Below are 21,559 nucleotides of genomic sequence, written 5' to 3'. Positions count from 1 at the left end.
TTATAGGAGGCGTTGCACCAGCTTCTTACACGGGCCGTAACGCGCTAGCACAAACGCGTTAGAAACGCGCAGTCTTTCGTTAATGTTGGGTATTGTCATCGTGGTGCGTGTGTCCATGTGCGCTTCGTGGCGTAGTGGTTAGCGCCGCGCGTTCGGAAGCGAGGGGTCCCTGGTTCGATTCCGCGCTACGGACACAACTTTCGGAATTTTATTGCGATAGCAATTATATGGACACTCAAAAGCAGATTTCTGCCGTCGGCGTCGCCGTCGCCGTCGGCGTCGCCGTCGCCGTCGCCGTGAGGTTCCGTATGACGTCATTTGGAGATGAAATCGTCGCCGCGCGCCGCCGAACGCTGTATGTGCGAGTGAAAGGGCGCGAGGGACGCGCGCTTTCACAGGAGTGAACGCACGGCGGAGAACAAACGCGCGTTCTGCGCCGTGCTCGCTTAAGGGCTGCAGAAGTAGGCGTCTCTTTTCTCCTTTACAATGACCATATATGTAGAGCAAACGCGCCTTCTTCAGACGCGCGAGAGTCCGTGGGGGAGGGGGAGGGAAGGGAGCCGACGTTTAGCTGCGGCACCAAGTGGCTATTTATTCAGAGGCTCCAGCAACAGTCACCAACGCCGCAGCATTTTGAGCTAACGCGGGCAAACGCCGATGGCGTCGACAACAGTTCTGCGTGTTGTTGCTACCAAAGCGCTCACCTTACTTCGTATGACATTGCTCTGTTGCTATCGCATTCATTGCTTCGCCCTTACGGAAACAACTGTCGGAATTTTTTTTCATAAAACGCCGGAAGCGTGTGTTCTTCTGGCGCTCTTGATCGGATGTAAGACCCGTGCGAATCGCGGCACTCTTCAGCATGCCTTGCCGCGTCGGAAATGGGTGCACATTCAGATGCATCGGCCGGTACGGTAGAATTGTGTCGATGGTGTGCGACGGGTGCCGGCCGTATAGCAAGAAAAAAGGTGAAAAGCCAGTGGTGCTCTAGTAGCAGTGTTATATGCGTAAGTGACGAAGGCAGAATGGCGTCCCAATTAGTATGGTCGGAGGCGACGTACATAGCAAGCATGTCCCCAAGGGTACGGTTGAAGCGTTCTGTAAGGCCATTGGTTTGGGAGTGGTACGCCGCAGTTGTGCGATGAACAACATGGCACTCCTTGAGAATGGCTTCAACTACTTCGTACAGGAAGACACGTCCGCGATCACTGAGCAGTTCCTGGGGTGGCCTATATCGCAGGACAAATCGTCGAAGCAAGAAGGAGGCAACATCGCGCACTGTAGCTGCCGGGAGGGCGACAGTTACGGCGTATCGCGTCAGGTGGTCGACTGCCACAATGGCCCAGCGATTTCCAGCCGACGTTAGGGGAAGGGGCCCATACAAATCGATGCCGACGCGTCCAAACGGCCGGGTAGCGCAAAGTAAAGGTTGCAGAGCGACTGGCGAGAGGCGGGGCGAAGATTTCCGGCGCTGGCAATCGGGACAAGATCGAACGAACTTGAGAACGTAGCTGTACATCCCGCGCCAGTAATACCGCTGTTTAAGACGCTGGTAAGTCTTGAAAACGCCGGAGTGCGCACACTGTGGATCAGATTGGAAAGTGGCGCATACTTCGAAACGCAGACTGCGGGGTACCACTAACAACCACTGGCGTCCGTCGGGGTTATAATTGCGTCGGTGAAGCAGGTTGTCGCGAATGGCAAAGTGACGTGCTTGGCGACGTAACGTGCGAGTGCTTGGTTGTGCCAACGAACCAGAAAGCATGTGTAGAAGGGAAGCAATCCAATGGTCCTTGTGCTGCTCAGAATAGAGCACTGCACGGGCCGATTTTTGCGGCCCGGGCCCGGCCCGGGCCCGTTTATACATTGGGTGGCCCGCCCGAGCTTGATCAAAACTTTTATGGCGAGACCCGGGCCCGGCCCGGGCCCGGAAATAATCCGGCCCGTCCCGGACCCCCCCGAGTTCACCACGGACTAACCTTAAGCCCGATGATACCTTTGGCCGAGGCCGGCCCGAGACCGAAACCGCCCGAACCCGGCCCGAGACCGAAAAATACATGTTTTCAGAGTTGAGAAGCCCGAGAATAACGCGCAAAAAGCCCGAGCCCGGCCCGGGCCCGCGTCAAAAAGCACACGCCGTCCCCGAGCCCGGCCCGAGCCCGTGAAAAAACTGCTCTACCCGCCCCGGCCCGGCCCACGGGCCGGGCCGGGCCCGGGCTTTTGGGTAAGTCCGAGCCCGTGCAGTGCTCTAGCTCAGAAGCGATGGTGTTAAGGTCGAGCGCATAAACAATAATCTCGGATAGGGAGCAGCAGATATTGTCAGGCAAGGGAGAGCGCGAGAGGGCGTCGGCGTCAGAATGCTGGCGTCCGTTGCGGTACAGCACGCGGATATCGTAGTCCTGCAAGCGAAGTGCCCATTGAGCAAGACGGCCAGAAGGGTCCTTCAAGGACGACAGCCAACATAGTGCATGGTGGTCCGTGACGACGTCAAATGGACGGCCATATAAATAAGGTCGGAACTTAGTTAGAGCCCAGATGATGGCTAAGCATTCTTTTTCTGTCACATTGTAATTGGTCTCAGTTTCCGTAAGCGTGCGACTTGCATAGGCGACGACAAATTCAGGAAAGCCTTGTTTGCGTTGGGCAAGAACAGCGCCGAGGCCAACGCCGCTGGCATCTGTATGCACCTCAGTAGGAGCTGTCCACAGGCGGATCCAGGTTTTATTGCGATAGCAATTATATGGACACTTCAACCGGATTTCTGCCGTCGGCGTCGCCGTCGCCGTCGCCGTGAGGTTCCGTATAGATAAAATCTTCGCCGCGCGCCGTATGCCCCAGCGGAAGCGTGCGGGGACGCGCGCTATCACGGAGAGCGAACGCACTCAATCTCCCACGCGCAAGCAAGGAAGCGGAAAGCCAGCGCCGGAGGGAGCAGGGGGGGGCACTTCTCTGCCAACAACCGCGCTCGTCGCTCGTCCGCACAGTCTCTTATCTCTCCCACGCGCAAGGAAGGAAGCGGTAAGCCAGCGCCAGAGGGAGCGGGGGGGGGGGGGGGGCGCACTTCTACGCTGCCAACAACCGCGATCGTCGCTCGCTCGCACCGTCTCTTATCTCCACACGGCTCTGACCTTTATGCGCTCAGTTTCCGTTGAAGCGATAGACCGCACGTACGTTCGCCGCTGCGGCGTATCCGCTTGCTGCCAGAGTTTTGACGGTCGTTGTCTGCAGTCATTCAGTGTGAGCTATTCATGTTTGTTTGTGCGCGCTCACACCACGCTTGTTCATTCAGTTAGTAATAGTCGGGCCACATTTTCCAACGCACGCTACACATGCAATGCTGCCCGGATCGGCAGTGCAGCGCTACAGATGTGTCCCTTCGCACGCGCTGCCCACGGGAAGCGCTTCTCATCAACACCACCGTTTCACACGCGCCTTCTCGTGGTCATCGAGTCTCTCGTCATGTCGGTCTACTTACGCCGCAGCACACCTGCTTACTTAATCAGCTCATGTTTACTACAATTCATATTGCTACCAAAGCCGCTCACCTTACTTCGTATGACATTGCTGTGTTGCTATCGCATTCATTGCTTCGCCCTTAGGGCGAAACTGTGACATTTTTTTCTGAGGGGGGGGGGGGGGGGTCAGCTTCTGTCAATGATGATGATGATGATGATAGTAGCCTTTCTTATTTACCGAAATTTACCGTTTTTGCTCACGATAAACCCGCGTTTTACACGGCTAAAGCAACACCTGTAGCCCTCCGTGGTGGCTCAGTCAGCTCAGGCGTTGAGCACGAGATCGCGGGATCAAATCCCGGCCGCGGCGGCCGCATTTCGATGGAGGCGAAATTCAAAAACGCCCGTGTTCTTGCGTTGTAGTGCAGGTTAAAGAACCCCAGGTGGCCAAAATTAATCCGGAGCCTTCCACTACGGCGTGCCTCATAATCAGAACTGGTTTTGGCACGTAAAACCCCAGAAAGAGGAGAAGACCTGTAACGAAGCCAGGTATCGGTTTCTCCTAGCTTATAGGAAAAGGACGTTACCCAATACAGCCATGTGCTTGGCGGCTGCGCCTGATAATACAGGGTGTTCAAAACTAAGCTTTATGGTTTTCTTAAAATTAGGCACTGGGAGGCATGCGAAGACCATCTGTGCAAATAAGTTATGTGGCTAAGGGGGCACAAAGTGAGATGATAATTATCGCTGTGAGCAGCCCAATTAACTAAAATTGAACAATTCTTTTTTGTTGACTGCAGTAAGTGGGTATGTGTGTATTGAAAAATTAGAGACAGTCGAGTTTCTACAGAGTATCAGTTGGAAGAATTATTCTAGCGTGTCCGTGCTCCGAGATATCAGACTCGAAACTTTAATTGTCGTACTGCGCAGAATAATCGAGAATAAAGACGCGACAATTGTCATGAATTCCCGTGAATGATGAAGCTCAGCGACCACTTCTGTGAAGGGATGGCGGTGCCATCTTCTCTCTTGAGTGTGGTTGTTGTTGAATAGAGAACGTTCGTGAATACGGGCGTAACGGTCCGCTCCACGCAGCAACCAACACGCTGGTTGTTGACTCACGACGCCACCTACAAGAATAACGATGTGGCGTAGTAGGCGAGAGCGCGAGCCAGCGTCTTCATGTTTTGTTTTCCACGCGACGTCATCCTTTTACACAAGGCGCGCATCTGCTCCCGTTTCTCTAACCACGCGACGCCATCCTAGGCCCGCGCGCTGTCGTTGGCCGCTGACATCACGCTCTCCCACTTCGCAGCCGCGGCTCGAGGCTTCGCCCCGCTCCGCGAGAACGCCCACTCAGATAAACGGATCCGGTGGGCTTTAGCTTCCTATGCTTAATGTACGACAATAAAACTGCGAAGTTGCAATGAAAAACTTGTAGCGTACGAACGGTACTGTGCTCGTACTGGTATTGTCAACGTGTAACTGTGATCACAATGAGTGCTACAGTTAAAAAAAGTTGCCTATGCGTAGTTCTTAGTTTAGCTCTTAGTTATGTTTATATATGAACACTTCAGCAAGATATCTCTTTCATTAAGCAGGTTGGTCGCGGAACCGATGACAGCCAATGAGGCAACCGTTGACACCCCAAGGGGAAACTAAGTTAATCAGGCGCGAAGGCGCTCGAGCGGACCTCGGCGTGTTTGGCAAAAGGGACGTCCCCTCGTTCATTCGACGCCACCGATGGGACGAGTAAGGCACGGCAGGCGCCAGGAGGTCCAAGGTGTTCATGAGAAAAAATAACTACGGCAACTTCGCGACACTACACTCCTACGTACGGAATACAACTAAGCTTGTGAGCGAGCTAGCTTTACTTCTACATGGCTGATACCACTGGTACTCGCGAAAAATACTTTTTAACAATGCTGGTGGCCATATTTTTTGCGACAGGGCCATCCCCCTGTCAGTGAGGGGGCGATGCAGAAATTGGAGGGGGGGGGTCAGGACATCCGGACATCCCCCCTGGATCCGCGCCTGGCTGTCGAATCGTCGTGGCGCAAAATTGGCGGAGACGTAAGCAGATGACGGAGCTTTGTGAAGGCCTCGTCGCACTGGAACGACCACGAACTGAGGGGCCGATTGCGTGTAAGCACTTTCGTCAGGCGTGAGATGATGACAGCGAAATTGCGAATGAAGCGTCTGAAGTAAGAACACAGACCTATGAAACTGCTCAATTCTTTGACGGAAGTTGGCTCAGGGAATTAGGTGACGGCCCGAAGCTTGGCTGGATCGGGGAGTATCCCATCCTCGGATACGACGTAACCGAGGATTGTCAGCTGCCGAGCTACAAATCGGGACTTCTTTAGGTTTAGTTGTAGGCCTGCGTTTGTTAAGCACGTCAAAACACACCGTAGGCGTTGAAGGTGCGTAGTGAAGTCCGGCGCAAAAACAACAACGTCATCAAGATAGCACAAGCATGTGTGCCACTTCAAGCCGTGCAGAACGGCCGTCCATCATGCGCTCAAACGTTGCGGTGCATTACAAAGTCCAAAAGGCATTACGTTAAATTCGTATAAGCCGTCGGATGTTACAAAATCTGTATTTGGCCGATCGGCGTCAGCCATGGGCAGTTGCCAATACCCTGAGCGCAGATCTAAAGATGAAAATAATTCTGTGCCTTGTAGACTGTCAATGACGTCGTCTATGCGCGGGAGAGGGTAGACACCCTTGTGTGTGATCTTGTTGAGGCGCCGGTAGTCGACAGGAACCGCACAGAACCATCTTTCTTCGTAACGAGGACCACAGGGGATGCCCATGGACTGTTGGAAGGTCGTATCACCTCGCGGCGAAGCATGTCGTCGACTTGTTCGTCACGACGATCTGCAGAAGATACACAATACGGGCGTTTCCGCAATGGCGGTTGCGAGCCCGTGTCGATGCGGTGAGTAACAGTTGATGTCCGGCCTAGGGAAGATTGCCCGACATAGAAACAAGAACGAAATTCTTCTAAGAGGCACACAAGTTAGATCGCTGGACCGGCGTAAGGTCATCGGCAATAGAAGAACAAAAAACATCACTGCACGGTCCCTCACAGGCAGAAATAACAGTGAGTGCACTAGAACTAGCGCAGTAATTTTAACCGGGCACGTCCATAACTGGCACGTCTTCAATCGCTTCTACATTGCCTAGACATACCCCTCGGAGCAGCATGACAGGGTATGAGAACGGGTTGCAAACGAAAATGGTGCTGTAGCCCTGCTTGATGTCCCCTGTCGCAAAAGGTAGCAGCAGGCCTGTCCGAGTAAGGAAGCGGCCAGATGGAGACAGCAGCACAACAGCGTCTGAGATTCCGCTGCAGTACATGGGCACGACCGTTGACGTGTTGGAAGGAACGTGGATGTCGTCGTGGACAATTACTTCCTCGACAGGGACGTATTGTCGGTAATCGGCAATTCTAACAGCGGCGAGAGTTCCATCTCGGCCCGTGCGCAATAGATAACGGCATTGTGGCGCGAGAGGAAATCCCAGTCGAGGATAACGACGTGAAAACACGAGGTGAGGATGATGAATTCTATGGCGTACCGAACGTCGTCAATAACAACACGAGCAGTGCAAGCCGCTAAGGGGTGGATATTCTGAGCACTGGCTGTGCAGAGGGACCGTCCAGAAAGGGGCGTCGTGACTTTCCGAAGTAGGCGGCAAAGCTTAGCGTCCATAACACAAACGGCGGCTCCAGTGTCCGCGAGTGCAGATGCGCGAACACCGTGAACAAACACTTCGTTGAGGACTTTCGCGTTTCGACGGCGCCGCAGCCCTTGCCTCTTGGACTGCGACGATTAGTTTCCTCGTCCCGAGTTACGGGACGGGGTCGCATCGGCGACACTGAGCGACGGCGTGGAGACGGTGAACGGCGGGTAGTTGGCGTCGGGCGCAAAGTTGGTGACATAGCCGAATGGGGGTCGTAATATGGACGGCTGAACTGGCTTGTCACGGCTGATGCGGCGCTAGGCGGCTGAGCGTGATTACAATAACGAGCAACGTGACCGGCATAGCCGCACGCAAAACATATCGGCCAGTTGTCGGAAGTAGGCCGTCGGTTCGCTGGGGCAGGTCCCATCCATGTAAGAGGTCACGTTGTACAGGGCGGATGCTGGTATGACGGCATGGCTGGCTGCGGTCGGAGACTAGCCACAACGTCGCCGTAACGGAGCGGCACACTCGGAGAGAGTGGTTGAGTCCTCGCGACGACTTCAGCGTAGCTGAGTGGTGCAGCCGTCGGGACATGGTGGGGCGCCGCGACGACATCGGCGCAGCTTAGTGGAGCGGCCGCAGGACGATGTTGATGCTGGTCTGGCAAGACCTCGGTGATTTCCTTCCTGCTCGATCACGCGACGGAGCCCGGGCACAACATTCGTTGCGGGCTGTTGCACATGCGGCGGCTGAGCGAAGGTTAGCAAAGAGAGCTGGCGTGCAACTTCGTCCCGAACGAACGCTTTCACTTCTCTCAGCAGTCCAGTCTGGTCAGAGATGGTAGCCAAACCAGCAATGTGTTCGTCACGCAATAAAGGCCGACGTGTCGAGGAGCGCGGCCTTCGTAGCTGCTCGTAGCTTTTGCATAGAGTGACGATGTCTGACACGGACTGAGGATTTTTCGCAAGTACCATGTTGAACGCATCGTCTTCAATCCCTTTCATGACATCTCTGATTTTGTCGGATTCCGACATCGTCGCGTTGACTCGTTTGCACAAGTCCAGAACCTATTCAATGTAGCTGGTAAATGATTCACCCGGCTGCTGTGCACGTTCTCGCAAATGCGATTCCACTCGCAGCTTGCGCACCGCAGGGCGACCAAACACCGCCACCAAAGAAGCCTTGAGCGAAGACCACGTCGGAAAATCGGTCTCATGGTTGCTGTACCAGAGACTGGCGACATCCGCGAGATAGAAGATAACATTGCTTAGCTTTGCGGGGTCGTCCCATTTGTTGTGACCGCTTACCCTCTCATACGTTGTCAGCCAGTCCTCCACATCGGTTTCGTCCGCGCCGCTCAAGATGGCAGGGTCCCTGTGGCGAGCAACACCAGAGCACATGACAGACTGAGGAGGCGCTTGCGGGGATGGGGTCGGTGGCACTTGCTGGGATGAGTCTTCTGGGATGGTTGAGCGAAGGGTACGGGATCGCAGCTCCAGGATTCACGCTGTAGGCAGAAGAACTCTCCAGCACTTGTAAAGGCGTTTATTAGGCACCAGCCATTAGTTTAAGGCCCGAGCTCTCAGCACGAGCGGCGTTTCTCGAGGAGAGCGCAGGAGGGATCGACCCACTAGAAAGGGCTGGAGAGCATGACCCACTATGGCGTTCGTATCCTTCGCTACAAAATATGTTTTTACTGTTAGAATTCGGAATCTGCAGGAAAGTGTAGGCAGTCGTGCTTCTTGATATAAAACATTGTTAGCTACAAATTTTGGCAAACCGAGACAATTCCGAATTGCCTCCCGTTCTAGAAGAACCAGGGGGTTAATTTTGTACGCTGGCCCACCAGATTCCAATATACGCACGCACCCAAATTCCAATATCGGACGAACGTACATGCGATAAATCATCATTAAAGTGTCTTTGCGTAGCCCAGAGCGATGTCGGCGAAGTTTGCTTATCATGCCAACAGTGCGTGTCGCCCTAGATTTAACGTGATAAATGTCATTTCGCCAGCTCAGGTTTGTGTCGTATATTACACTGAGATACTTGATAAAGTCAACTTACGGAATAATTTCCTGATGATATTGGAGAGAGATATTAATTGGTACATTCAATGGAAACACAATCAAGGCGCTTTTGTTAACATTGAGCGACATTGGAATATTCGCAAACCAGGCTTCAAGTGTTCCCAAGTATGACTGCAGGGTACTCTGTAATGAGTGAATATCACTCGCAGACGCGAAGAATGCTATGTCGTCTGCATAGACGTATACTTGTACACTATCGCACAATGGGATTGAACTTAGTAAAATGTTAAACAAAATAGGAGAAATGACAGATCCCTGGGGAACTCCTCTTGTTTGACTATATTTTTGTCACCAAGCCACGCTAGGAACAATAAAATTTTTCTATCCTTTAGAAATTAATGTATCCAATATATATATCGAGGCAAATCCATGCTATTTAAAACGTTAAGGAGTATGACATATTGTACACTATTGTAGGCTTTAGCTAAATCAAGGGTCACTAAACTGCATACTGCCACCTGTGCCGTGCAAGCTTAATGCGTTCCTCTAAATCGACATGGGCGCGCCATATCGAACATCCGGGTCGAAATCCAATGTGACATGGGCTCAATAATGTATTATCCGTTAAAAATTTCGTAATACGAACGTACACTACCCTTTCTATTAATTTTACAACATTCGAGGTTAATGCGATTGGTCTTATATTATCTGGGTCCAATCCTGCTCCTTGGTTATTGAGCGGGGGGATTATTTTTGCGAGTTTCCAGTCAGGAAGAATCCATGCGTTCATGAGGGAGTAGTTAACAATATTGGAGAGGTCTCGTGGGGAGAGGTCAAATAATATTTTTAACATGCCTGATGTAATGCGATCTGGCCGGAGCTGTGCCACGGAATGGCAGAATTACGTGCTGATGTTCTTCCATTGATACCTCTATAAAATCATCCCCTCATAGAAACCCTACGAAGTTTACTTGCAGCTGAGTTGTAAAACGCTCTTCTAAGCCTTTTGCGTTCTTATTTAATGATTCTAATTATTCTTTTGTGACAGAACCACTGATTTAATATTTATGGGCACTGGAAAGGCCTTATGAGAGCAAAGAAACCTAAATAATGCTTTTTATTATCACTCTTCGATAAAAAGTTGTACCGTTTTTCATCATAATTATCCTTCGCTAAGCAAACTTCTTTTAAACGTAGCAGCAGCATATTTATAATTACTCCAATTAGTAGGGCACTGATTGGAAATAAGTTTGGTCCATGCAGCTTTTCGGCGTCGAAAATCTCGTGCGCAATCACTAATCCGCCATGGACAATCAATGCGCTCTTTTGTTGATGATACAACAAATTCTGATTTTTGATAGTACCCTTCAAAATTGCACAAAGGCTCATCGCTTTAATATCTGTTTCCATATCTGTCCTAGAAGACAAAGTTGACTGTAAATTATTTTTAAATTTTGAATAGTCCACGAATGTATGCGCTTGTTTATTCAAAGAAATCAGGGGGTTGTTAATATCAATGACAATCGGGCGGTGGTCACTACTAGTGGCGGCATCAACCACAGTCCAAGAACAAATGGAAATGCCTGAGCTAGCAAATGTCAAAGCTAGACATATCGTGCTGCGAACGCACAAAGTGGCAACTTTAGCATTTAAACGTGTAAAATTTTTGACATTAGCCCAATGCCATAAACGTTTTCCAGATGGGTCCGTGCGGAAGCCCCATGACACACGATGTGAGTTGAAGTCACCCGCAAGCAATATGTTCTTTTTGCAGTATGTTATTGCAACATCAAGTGGGCGTACGTTTTGCACTCCAGCGGGAAAGTAGGAGTTAATTATAGAAAGCGGGGCGCAACCCGGAATAGTTATTTCTAATATTAAGATTTCACATTCGGATGATAGGGTATGATGCGAAATTTTAGCTTTATGACACAATTTAGACGAAATGAAAAAAAGCTAATTCGCCACCCCGGGAAGATCTATCCAATCGAAAACACTTAAATTGTTTAAATGAAAGTCTTGGTAAGCGGACAAACAAGTTTCTTGTAATAGTATAACGTCTGGCGATTGTTGGGAGAATAAATATAATAAATCTGTAGTTGCAGAAAGTGTTGACCGGCAGTTTCACTGCAGTATCCTCAGGCACCCTATGTTGACGGTAGACAAGCAGCCGCAACTGCTTGGTCCAGGATACTGTCTTTTAGAAAGTCAGTCCTCGTAAGTGATTCTTTCACACACTTTTTTTTTTTACAGTTCGGAGAACGAGGCATTTTGTTAGGCGTTCTTGTACGTTTAAGAACTCGAGTGTCCATATCTACATCTCGATTGCCTAGAGAGTCTGAATCGGAATGGTATTCATGATCAACCTGAGCGGAAGTCGAAGGACGTACTGAAATCCAACTGTTAGAAGGAAGAGCTGTCTGATATTTAGTTGATGTTGCAAGTAGGCGGTCGTATTTTGTACACTGTTTTTATTGTCTGAGATATACCAGCCAATTGCGTTGATATTACTGTAGCCAAAGATTCAGATAGATTTAGTAGAATTTTTTCTAATGCCTTTTCCATCGCTTTTTCTGTTGCTGCTGTAATTGCCTGGGCATTGACGGATCCATTTAGAATGACTGACGGGCTGTTACACCGGCATAACCTTGGTCCTGCTCTGGATTTCTTCAAGAGCTTCTCGACGAGAGCACCGCCGCCTCTCAATTATTTAAATCACCTGGATTTATTTTTTGATCTGGCAGGGCAGTTGGAGTAGTCGGCAGCTGATTCGCATTGCATAAACAGCATGAGTGCTGCTGAGACGTGCAATCGGTGGCATCATGTTCTTCTCCGCATAATCGGCATCCAGCACTTGAACGACAGGCATTAGCGCTGTGTCCGCACCGTGGAGCTAAGCTAGGGTTCAACCCTGTAGATTAATGGCCATGTCTTTATCTCTGATGGGCGAGCCGTCCCTGCAAATGTCGCTATGATTGTTTCTGTAGGACCCTCTTATTGTCTACAAGTCTGGTACAGCGGTACACGGAAACTACACCTGCTGCAGAAAATATCTCTAGAATTTTGGTGGAGTTAAGCTCATGTCCACACCGCGGACTAGGCCTTTGCAGCAAGCTAGATGAGGAGAGAGAAATCTCACCGGCTGCGTGGCAAAGTTAGTGCATTTGAGCAGATCCTGTACACATGCCTGGTCTGGTGAACAGCAAAGGATTCCCCCATGTCCAAACTGTCTGACCTCGGTGATTTGCTGAAAGTGAGATGAGATTGCTCGAAGTTCTGATTGAGTAGCCTTGGGGTTCTTCATACGGATAATTTCTCCATTGTTAGGTACCAAAGCCACAGGAACGCAACTGGCTCCACTGCGAAGAAACAATTCCACCGGTAGATCCTGAGGGGGAATAGAAGCAGACCAGAGGGTAGCCCTCTGGCCCGGAGATGAGGCAGACATCACCTTATCAATAACCACCACAGTCTCTCAAGGGGATAAGAAGGAAACAATAAAGGTAACAAAAGTAACCGCCGGCTACTTGTCAGCAAACCCGGATGAGGACCGGATAGGGCACACCAGGGCAGCATCCTCCGACAGGCAAAAACGTTCTCTTTCTCGCCTTCTCCGCTGACACTCCTTCGTCCTGCACTCATGCGGCTACATTGACTGTAATATTGACTGCAATACTGACTGCACTGACTGTCGTCACTAAGAACTTCAGTTGACTAAAAGTAGCGTCGCACTCGCTGACACTGCCCTGATGTTTGAGTATCACGAGGAATTATTGACGACGTGGGAACGTTTCCTTCATGAGCTAAAGGAATGCTTCGGTGACTCGGACGCAAAAAAAAAACGCGCAAAGCACACCCTGGCACACAGAGCACAGCAACCAGGTGAGACTTGCACTACCTACATCGAGATTTTCAAATTGTGCAAGCAAGTTAATGCAAGAATATCCGAGGAAGACAAGGTCGGGCACCTGATCAAGGGCATAGCAGGGATGTATACAATTTCCTGATCGGCAAGGACAGTGTGGCTTCAGTGTCTGATGTGATGAAGTACTGCCGTACGTTCGAAGCGCTGAAGATGCCCCGAATAACGCCGAAGTTTGCCCGACTGGCCAATGTTACCACAGTGGCCAGTACCGACATGAGCTCTCCATTTGACCTGGCATCGACCATAAGACAGATCGTCCGCGAAGAGCTGGACAGGCACAACGAGACGGCACGTCGCCTGCGTCTCCTTTTCGCAATCCCCGGCTACTTCTTCACCTTTGAATGCATGGAAACCGTCGGTCAACGTCGCGGATGTATCAGAATACCGACACGCACCGGCATCGAGAAGCCACTACTCTTCGGATACCCGATTTGAACCTCGCTCTCGTTACGCCCGTTCCTCTGGACGCCCCACCACTAGCAATGCTCCGCGTTACGACCCAGTCATTCGTCCTAGGCGTGCTGACGTCTCTGACAGTTCTAAAGACTACCGCAGAAGCAGTCCGCTTCCGACAAGCTACATCTGCGGCGTTCTTGGTAATATATCCCGTTTTTCTCCTCTTCGCCAAAGGCCTCGGTACGATCAACTTGCTGCCCCAGCGCCCAACACGCAATGGCCTTCCATGGCCCAATCGCATTCTAACAGCGACTTTTGGCAAGGAAACTTCAGGGACAGCTCACCTGCCTCCGACCGTAGCGTGACGCCGCCTCCTGTTCCTCGATTGCACCGGTCTCCCTCACCACGGCGTCGTTCAAGGTCCCCACCGACGGAAAACTAGAGAGCGCGGCCAATGGAGGTGAGGTCGCCGGAGATTCTTTGCTGAAAGATATGCCTCCGCCTGTGTTTATGTTCAAGAACAAAGTGGAAGTTCTCGTTGATGGTGATTCTACATTGGCGTTAGTGGACACTGGTGATGTTGTTTCTGTGATGACTGTCGCTTTCAAAAGGTTATTAGGACGTAAAGTGGTATTTCAATGGAACCAAGTGGCTACATTTTACGGCGTGAGGGAGGATTCGTTGCGGCCTGTTGGTTTTTGCACTGCACAAGTGTCACTGGGTGGCCAAGTTTTCACAACTGAATTTACAATTCTCCCCCGTTCCTGGCATGACGTTATATTAGGTATTGATTTCGTACAGATGTGCGTTGCACCATTGACTGCCGAACAGGGAGATGTTTGTGTGTGGTGACATTTCTTACGAGCTCAGGCAGGCTGCTCCAAGCGAGGACGGCGCATTCATGCCTGTGAGGTGCACTCTCGTGCCTGCTTTGTCAGCTGTGTGTGTGTCGGTGGACTGCGCTACTACCAATCGTCAGGCCTTCGACGCCACAGTAGAGCCTCCGTATTTACCGTGAAATAAGAAGAATATTTTTCTAGCACATTTTCTTGTGTCTGTGGCTCAGTGACGCTCTAAATTAGGGATTGCCAACCCTTCAGGCGAGAACGCAGTGGTACCTGCTGGCATGAAGCTTGCTTCTTCAGAGTGGACAGATCGAGCCAGGCACCGTGCTCGCACATGCTCCTCATAAACGAGTTGAAGTTTGCTCAGAAGACTCAAAGATTGTACTGGGTGATCAGCAAGTCAATCAGCACGGACGAGCGCCGTACATTAATGAACGTTCTGACTAAGCACTTAAGCATCTTCGACTTCGCCCAGGGGGATAACGCGCCGTCCATCCTGCGTCTCGAACCAAGCACAGAATTAACACGGGGTCGACGCAGCCGGTTCGACAGAAACCCTATCGAGTATCACCGTCAGAGCGCAAGATAATGGACGAACAAGTTCACGAAATGCTCCAGAAAGAGTAATCCGGAATCATCCAGTCCGTGGGCTGCTCCAGTTACTTGTAAAAACGAAAGACGGTAGTTGGAGATTTTGTTTGGACTATATCGCCGTCTGAATTCTATACCAAGAAAGACGTTTACCTCTTCCAAGGATAGATGACGCATTGGATTGCCTTCATTCGATATTCTACTTCAATAGATTTGCGATCGGGGTACTGGCAAATCCCAATGCACCCGGCGGACAAAGAAAAGACGGCCTTATAAACCCAGACGGCCTTCTTGAGTTCAACGTCATGCCGTTTGGGCTCTGCAACGCACCCGCGACTTTCGAGAGATTTATGGACACCATTCTTCAAGGCCTCAAATGGAATATTTGCATCTGTTACCTAGACGACGTTGTCATCTTTGGAAGCACTTTTGAAGAGCACAACAGGCGCCTGAGAGTCGTTTTAGACTGCATCGAACACGCCGGCCTAGAATTCTAAGAAATGTCCCTTCGGTGAGCGGCAGGCATTGGTGTTGGCCATCTCGTAGAAAAGGATGGTATCAGACCTGACCCACAAAAGACAGCAGCTGTTGAAGCGTTTAAGCCTTCTCGGTCTGTTAAAAGCTTCGTAGTTTCCTAGATCTCTGCGCTGATGTCGCCTATCCCCTGACCTGTCTTCTGCATAAGTACGCCGCTTTTGAGTGGACTCACGAGTGCGACACTTCTTTTCGTCAACTGAAGTTCTTACTTGACGGGTCCCACCTTCGGCATTTCGACCCAGCCGCACCGACAGAGATCCACACCGATGCGAGTGGAGTGGGGGTCGGTGGCGTCTCGTTCAGCGATGCGACCGGAAATAGCACGTCATTGCCTATGCGAGTCATACGGTAAGTAAGCCTGAACGCTATTACACCGTTACGGAGCAAGAATGCCTAGCGGTCATTTTTGCTCGTACGTGTATGGACGCCCATTCACAATCGTCACACATCACCATTCGTTGTGCTGGCTCGTCAACCTTCGTGATCCCTCTGGTCGACTCGCGCGCTGGGCTCTACGTCTCCAGGAGTACAACTTCACAGTTTCATAAGAGTGGTCGCGACACGCTGATTCTGACTGCCTTCGCGAATGCCGCTAAACACGACACTTGTGATGCGGATAACTTTGACCATTTGATTACTTCTTTGGCACCTGCATTTCTGATACAGAGACCTTTGAGAAGAAGCAGCGGAAGACTTCAGCTTAGAGCCGCTTTTAAACGCTGCGCATCACTCCACAACAAGTTGAACATATTGTGTTCGTGATGGCCTCCTCTACAAGAGGAATTTCGCAACCACTGGTGCCCGCTTCCTTCTTGAAGTTGCGGGGAAGCTACGCTCCACTATTCTGGTAGCCATGCATGACGATCTACCTCTGGACATCTAGGAGCAGCGCGTACATTTCATCGTGCCCAAGAAAGGTTTTACTGGCTCCGAATGCCTCGGTCGACTGAAATATGAGGCCAGTCGCACTCAATCTCAAGCCCACAGACACTTCACTACGATACCAGCCGGCCTTCTACAACCACTGACGCCTCCGAGCTCTCCTTTCGAGCAAGTTGGAATTGACCTCTTGGGTCCCTTCCCAGCTCATAGAAAGAGGACCGTTGGATCATCGTATGTGCCGACCATCTGACCCGATACTGCGAGACGGCTGCTTTTCCATCTGCTACCGCCAGTCAAGTTTCCTTTTTCTGCTGCATTCGATCATTCTCCGTCACATCCCTCCTCGAGCCATCATCAGCGACCGCGGCCGCCAGTTTACTTCAGATGTCGATCGTAGAAGAGCTTTGATTTTGCGCTTCCAGCTTTCGCCACACGACAACTCGACACCGTATCACCCGCAAACAAATGGGCTGACCGAGCGTATGAACCGCACACTAGTGAACATGTTGTCCACGCACGTCGCATTGGTCCATAAAAACTGGGACGACATTTTCCCCGTCATTACATACGGCTTTAACACTGGAAAACACGAGACTACTGGCTACAGCCCGTTTTTCCTGCTCTACGCTCGTCCACCGCGTCACACACTGGACACCATATTTTCTTTCTCCACTCATGACTATCTCACGATCGCCGAGACTCTGTGTCTCGCTGAAGAAGCTCGACGCTTGGCCCGTATAAGAAGTCTGGCTACGCAAGACTGGTCAAAAGTACGGTACGACAGGCACCATCGAGATGTCACCTATTCTCCAGGGGATCAAGTATCACTATGGTGTCCGGTGCGCAAACGTGGCCTGAGTCAGAAACTTCTCGCCAACTATACTGGCCCTTACGTTATTGTTGACCAGCTCAGTGAAGTAAATTATCGACTGGCGCGTCACACCGCAACTGGACGGCGCTCCGCCAAGACTGAGGTTGTGCACGTCGCTCATCTCAAGCCCTTAACTCCGAGAACTTAGTTTGACTTGCCCGGCGGGCTTCGTCTAGGATTGGAGCAATATTACAGTCAATGTAGCCGCATGAGTAGAAGACGAAGGAGTGTCAGCGGAGAAGACGAGAAAGAGAACGGTGTTTCCCGTCGGAGGCTCACCCTGAAGTCTGTTCAATAAACCTTGTTTTTGTCGCGTCGTAACAATGTTTCTTTATTAAAGATTGCTCCAATAAGGTTTCTACGTAACTTTTATTTATAGATGAGCAAAATTGTGAGAATATGCCTCTTTAATAAATGTTACCGTGCTATATACGCCGAAACGAAAGCCTTAGCCAAGGTTAGTGCGGACGAAGTGGCTAAATCTTTTCTGGAGAACATCCTGCTCCTGCATGGCCTCACAGAAGTCATCACCGGCAGATGAACTGGTTTTACAGCGGAGCTTAAGCAAGATATCTATCCAGCAATACAGTCAGACGAGTCATCGGGGGACAACAACCTGCCACTCGTACACGAATGGTCTAACGGAACGCCTAAACAAGACCCTTGCTGATATGTTAGCAATGTACGTAGACGTCGAACACAAGACGTGGGATACCGTCCTTCCGTACGTAACTTTTGCTTACAGCACGGCGCTGCAAGAACGACGCACATGATGCCGTTCAACATGTTTTAGGGAAGGAACCCAGCGACGACGCTCGATGCCATGCTGCCCGTCACCGACAAAGAAGACCTCGACATCGCCACCTATCTCCAGCGCTCCGAAGAAGCCTGACAGCTCGCCCGCGTGCGCACCAGATACCAGCAGAGGACCGACAGCCGGCGCTACAATCTTCGACGACGCTTCGTGCAATACCAGCCCAGCGGCGATGTTTAGGTTTGGACCCCGATACACCCACGTGAACTGAGTGAAAAGCTACTGTGACGTTATTTCGGACCATACAAGATACTCCGACGACTTGTTTCGCTGGACTATGAGGTGGTGCCCGGCAGCATTACACGATCACAGCGGCGCCGTGCATTACGGGAAGTCGTACATGTAGCGCGCCTTAAGCCGTTTTACTCACGGTAATGTGCATGAACACTTAAATTTTTACTTTCTTTGTTAGTTCACATTATTACGTGTGCTTTATTGCGATAGCAATTATATGGACACTTCCACCGGATTTCTGCCGTCGGCGTCGCCGTCGTCGTCGCCGTCGCCGTGAGGTTTCGTATAGGTAAAATCTTTGCCGCGCGCCGTATGCCCGAGCGGAAGCGTGCGGGGACGCACGCTGTCACGGAGAGCGAACGCACTCAATCTTCCACGCGCAAGCAAGGAAGCGGGAAGCGAGCGCCGGAGGGATCGGTGGGGGGGGGGGGGGCACTTCTACTCTGCCAACAACCGCGCTCGTCGCTCGCTCGCACAGTCTCTTATCTCCACACGGCTCTGACCTTTATGCGCTGTGCATTCGCCGCTCAGTTTCCGTTGAAGCGATAGACCGGACGTACCTTTGGCTGCTGCGGCGTATATGCGCTTGCTGCCAGCGTTTTGACAGCCGTTGTCTGCAGTCATTCAGTGTGATCTATTCATGTTTGTGCGCGCTCACACCACAGTTAGTAATAGTCGGGCCACATTTTCCAACGCACGCTACACATGCAATGCTGCCCGGATCGGCATTGCAGCGCTACAGGTGTGTCTATCGCACGCGCTGGCCACGGGCAGCGCTTCTCATCAACACCACCGTTTCACACGCGCTTTCTCTTGGTCATCGAGTCTCTTTTCATGTCGGTCTACTTACGCCGCAGCACACCTGCTTACTAAATCAGCTCATGTTTACTACTATTCATATTGCTACCAAAGCCACTCACCTTACTTCGTATGACATTGCTGTGTTGCTATCGCATTCATTGCTTCGCCCTTAGGGCGAAACTGTGACAATTTTTCGTTTTGTTTGCAGCATCCCGCGGATAAGTATTAAGGAGGGTGCACTTACACGTGTGCTTTATTTGTCTTTCTCCGGTGACGGCTTTTTACCGGCTAACAAATCTTAGACGTTATTGCTCACCCCTGCATGTGTCAGACCATTCTCTATTACCGTAGCCGATTCTATCTGTTGCCTGTGTTGACACCGAACCTTTTTCTAATCAGAATGCATGCGTGACACGAATAGTGTTTTACATTCTAGAACTTGCACGCGAATCACTGATTACACTGAAACTTTCGATTAGTCAAGTATAAATAGCCGACGCTCTCACCCGCAGATTTATTTCGACGATCGCCGACTGAGATTCTAGTTCCACTTACTTTTCTGGGCACAAGTTCACCCAACAATGAGTTGGTTTCGCGATTGACATTTTTGCTACCGTCACTACAACGTGACAATATGTCTTGCCTATTGCACCAACTCCTTTCTCGGCCATTCGTTTCGTTGCGGCTGTTCACTCCTTACAGAGAAAATGAGGAAGCTTACGGTACAAGCTGACTCACGGTACAAGCGCATCTCCGGCACCATTGAAACTGCGGCTCGTGGGCGTCGGAAAGTAGCGGTAGTACGGGAAGTGCGTCACGAGTGCATCCAGACCATTGAAGATGCGGTCGACGGCGTAGAAGATTGTTTCCGCTTCCGAGTCCCGTTTCACGCTTCCGCCAAGTAGTCCGAGTTTTTTTCCAGGGATACCATCATGATTGCTAAAGAAAATAAAAAGGCAGGTCACTTCTTGGTACGTAGTTTTAGTGCCGCTGATGCGCAGCGTATGTAGCATTATATATATATATATAATATATATATATTTAATTAGTTTCAGTGCTATAAGAAGCATACGGACATTCGAGTTTAAAGTCTACTAGAAGGGGGTAGTGTGTTCAGCGGCGGCACGCGCCATGCATTGCCGTGAGGCGGCAAGTGCGCAAAGGTCCGCCACTTGGGTCAGCCCACGCGAAAGAAGCGTCGCCGCTGACATCGTTGATCTGTCGCTCATTCCGGCTGTTGTCAGTTGTGCTGGTTGTGCGCCGCTAGCGCGTACGTCGAAGTTTGTGTTGTGATTTTACAGCGAAGCTGTTATAGGCTTGGTTCCAGGAGAGTGCGTCCGTAGATAACCGGAAGTGTAGCGTGCAACAATTTCATACACGTCGCGGCACCTGGTGAAGTCGTATGTAAACGCCGGCTTGGCGGCATTTTAAAACTTAGGATTGTCACAGTTTCGCCCTAAGGGCGAAGCAATGAGTGCGATAGCAACACAGCAATGTCATACGAAGTAAGGTGAGCGGCTTGTTAGCAATATGAATTGTAGTAAACATGAGCTGATTAAGTAAGCAGGTGTGCTGCGGCGTAAGTAGACCGACATGAAGAGAGACTCGATGACCACGAGAAGGCGCGTGTGAAATGGTGGTGTTGATGAGAGGCGCTTCCCGTAGGCAGCGCGTGCGAAGGCACACACCTGTAGCGCTGCACAGCCGATACGGGCAGCGTTGCATGTGTAGCGTGCGTTGGAAAATGTGGCCCGACTATTACTAACTGAATGAACAAGCGTGGTGTGAGCGCGCACAAACAAACATGAATAGATAACACTGAATGACTGCAGACAACGACCGTCAAAACGCTGGCAGCGAGCGCATACGCCGCAACGGGCGAAGGTACGTGCGGTCTATCGTTTCAACGGAAACTGAGCGGCGAATGCACAGCACATAACAAGGTCAGAGCCGTGTGGAGATAAGAGACGGTGCGGGCGAGCGATGAGCGTGGTTGTTGGCAGAGTAGAAGTGCGCCCCCTTCCCTCCGCCCCGCTCCCTCCGGCGCTGGCTTCCCGCTTCCTTGCTTGCGCGTGGGAGATTGAGTGGAAAGTGCCCCTTGTGGCCGGTTGCAAGATAGGCCTTTGGTGCCGGAGCGCAGCGTCGCCCCACGTCCCTCCCTCCCTCCCATACCCCCACGGCCTTTCGCGCGACGGCAATGCTTCTGTGCTGTGCTCCGGATCTCGAAATCTTGACTGCAACACTGTAGGAAAAATGTTATCACCCAAAGGTTTCCATACGTTGTACGCAGCTGCGATATCTCCAAAAGTTGCAAGATCGCAAGTTTGTAGCAAATTATGCTTCATTCTACGCCACTCTTGTCATCCACTGTTCACGGTCGGCAGAGTTCTCATTGGTGTTCCGGGCAGAATTTTGTAGCGTTAGCTACACTGGCCTAGCCAAGCCCGTTTCGCGCGGCACATCAAGAGCCGTGCTGCGCATGCGCAAG

The 21,559-nt window shown here is 51.0% G+C and overlaps 1 protein-coding gene across 1 annotated transcript in view; it reads right to left on the bottom strand.

The window, feature by feature from the left end:
• LOC119434945 (probable cytochrome P450 12a4, mitochondrial) overlaps positions 1 to 21,559 on the bottom strand; it is a 163,319-nt gene that overhangs the window by 126,614 nt on the left and 15,146 nt on the right. The window contains exon 3 of the mRNA XM_037701946.2: positions 19,810 to 20,010. Within this exon, the coding sequence (XP_037557874.2) occupies positions 19,810 to 20,010 (201 nt within the window). The remainder of the gene's footprint in view (positions 1 to 19,809; positions 20,011 to 21,559) is intronic.

The sequence above is a fragment of the Dermacentor silvarum genome, unplaced genomic scaffold, assembly GCF_013339745.2.
Source record: "Dermacentor silvarum isolate Dsil-2018 unplaced genomic scaffold, BIME_Dsil_1.4 Seq333, whole genome shotgun sequence".
Taxonomy (NCBI): domain Eukaryota; kingdom Metazoa; phylum Arthropoda; class Arachnida; order Ixodida; family Ixodidae; genus Dermacentor; species Dermacentor silvarum.
The sequence above is the reverse complement of the archived record's forward strand: the minus strand, read 5'-3'. Positions and strand labels throughout refer to the sequence as shown.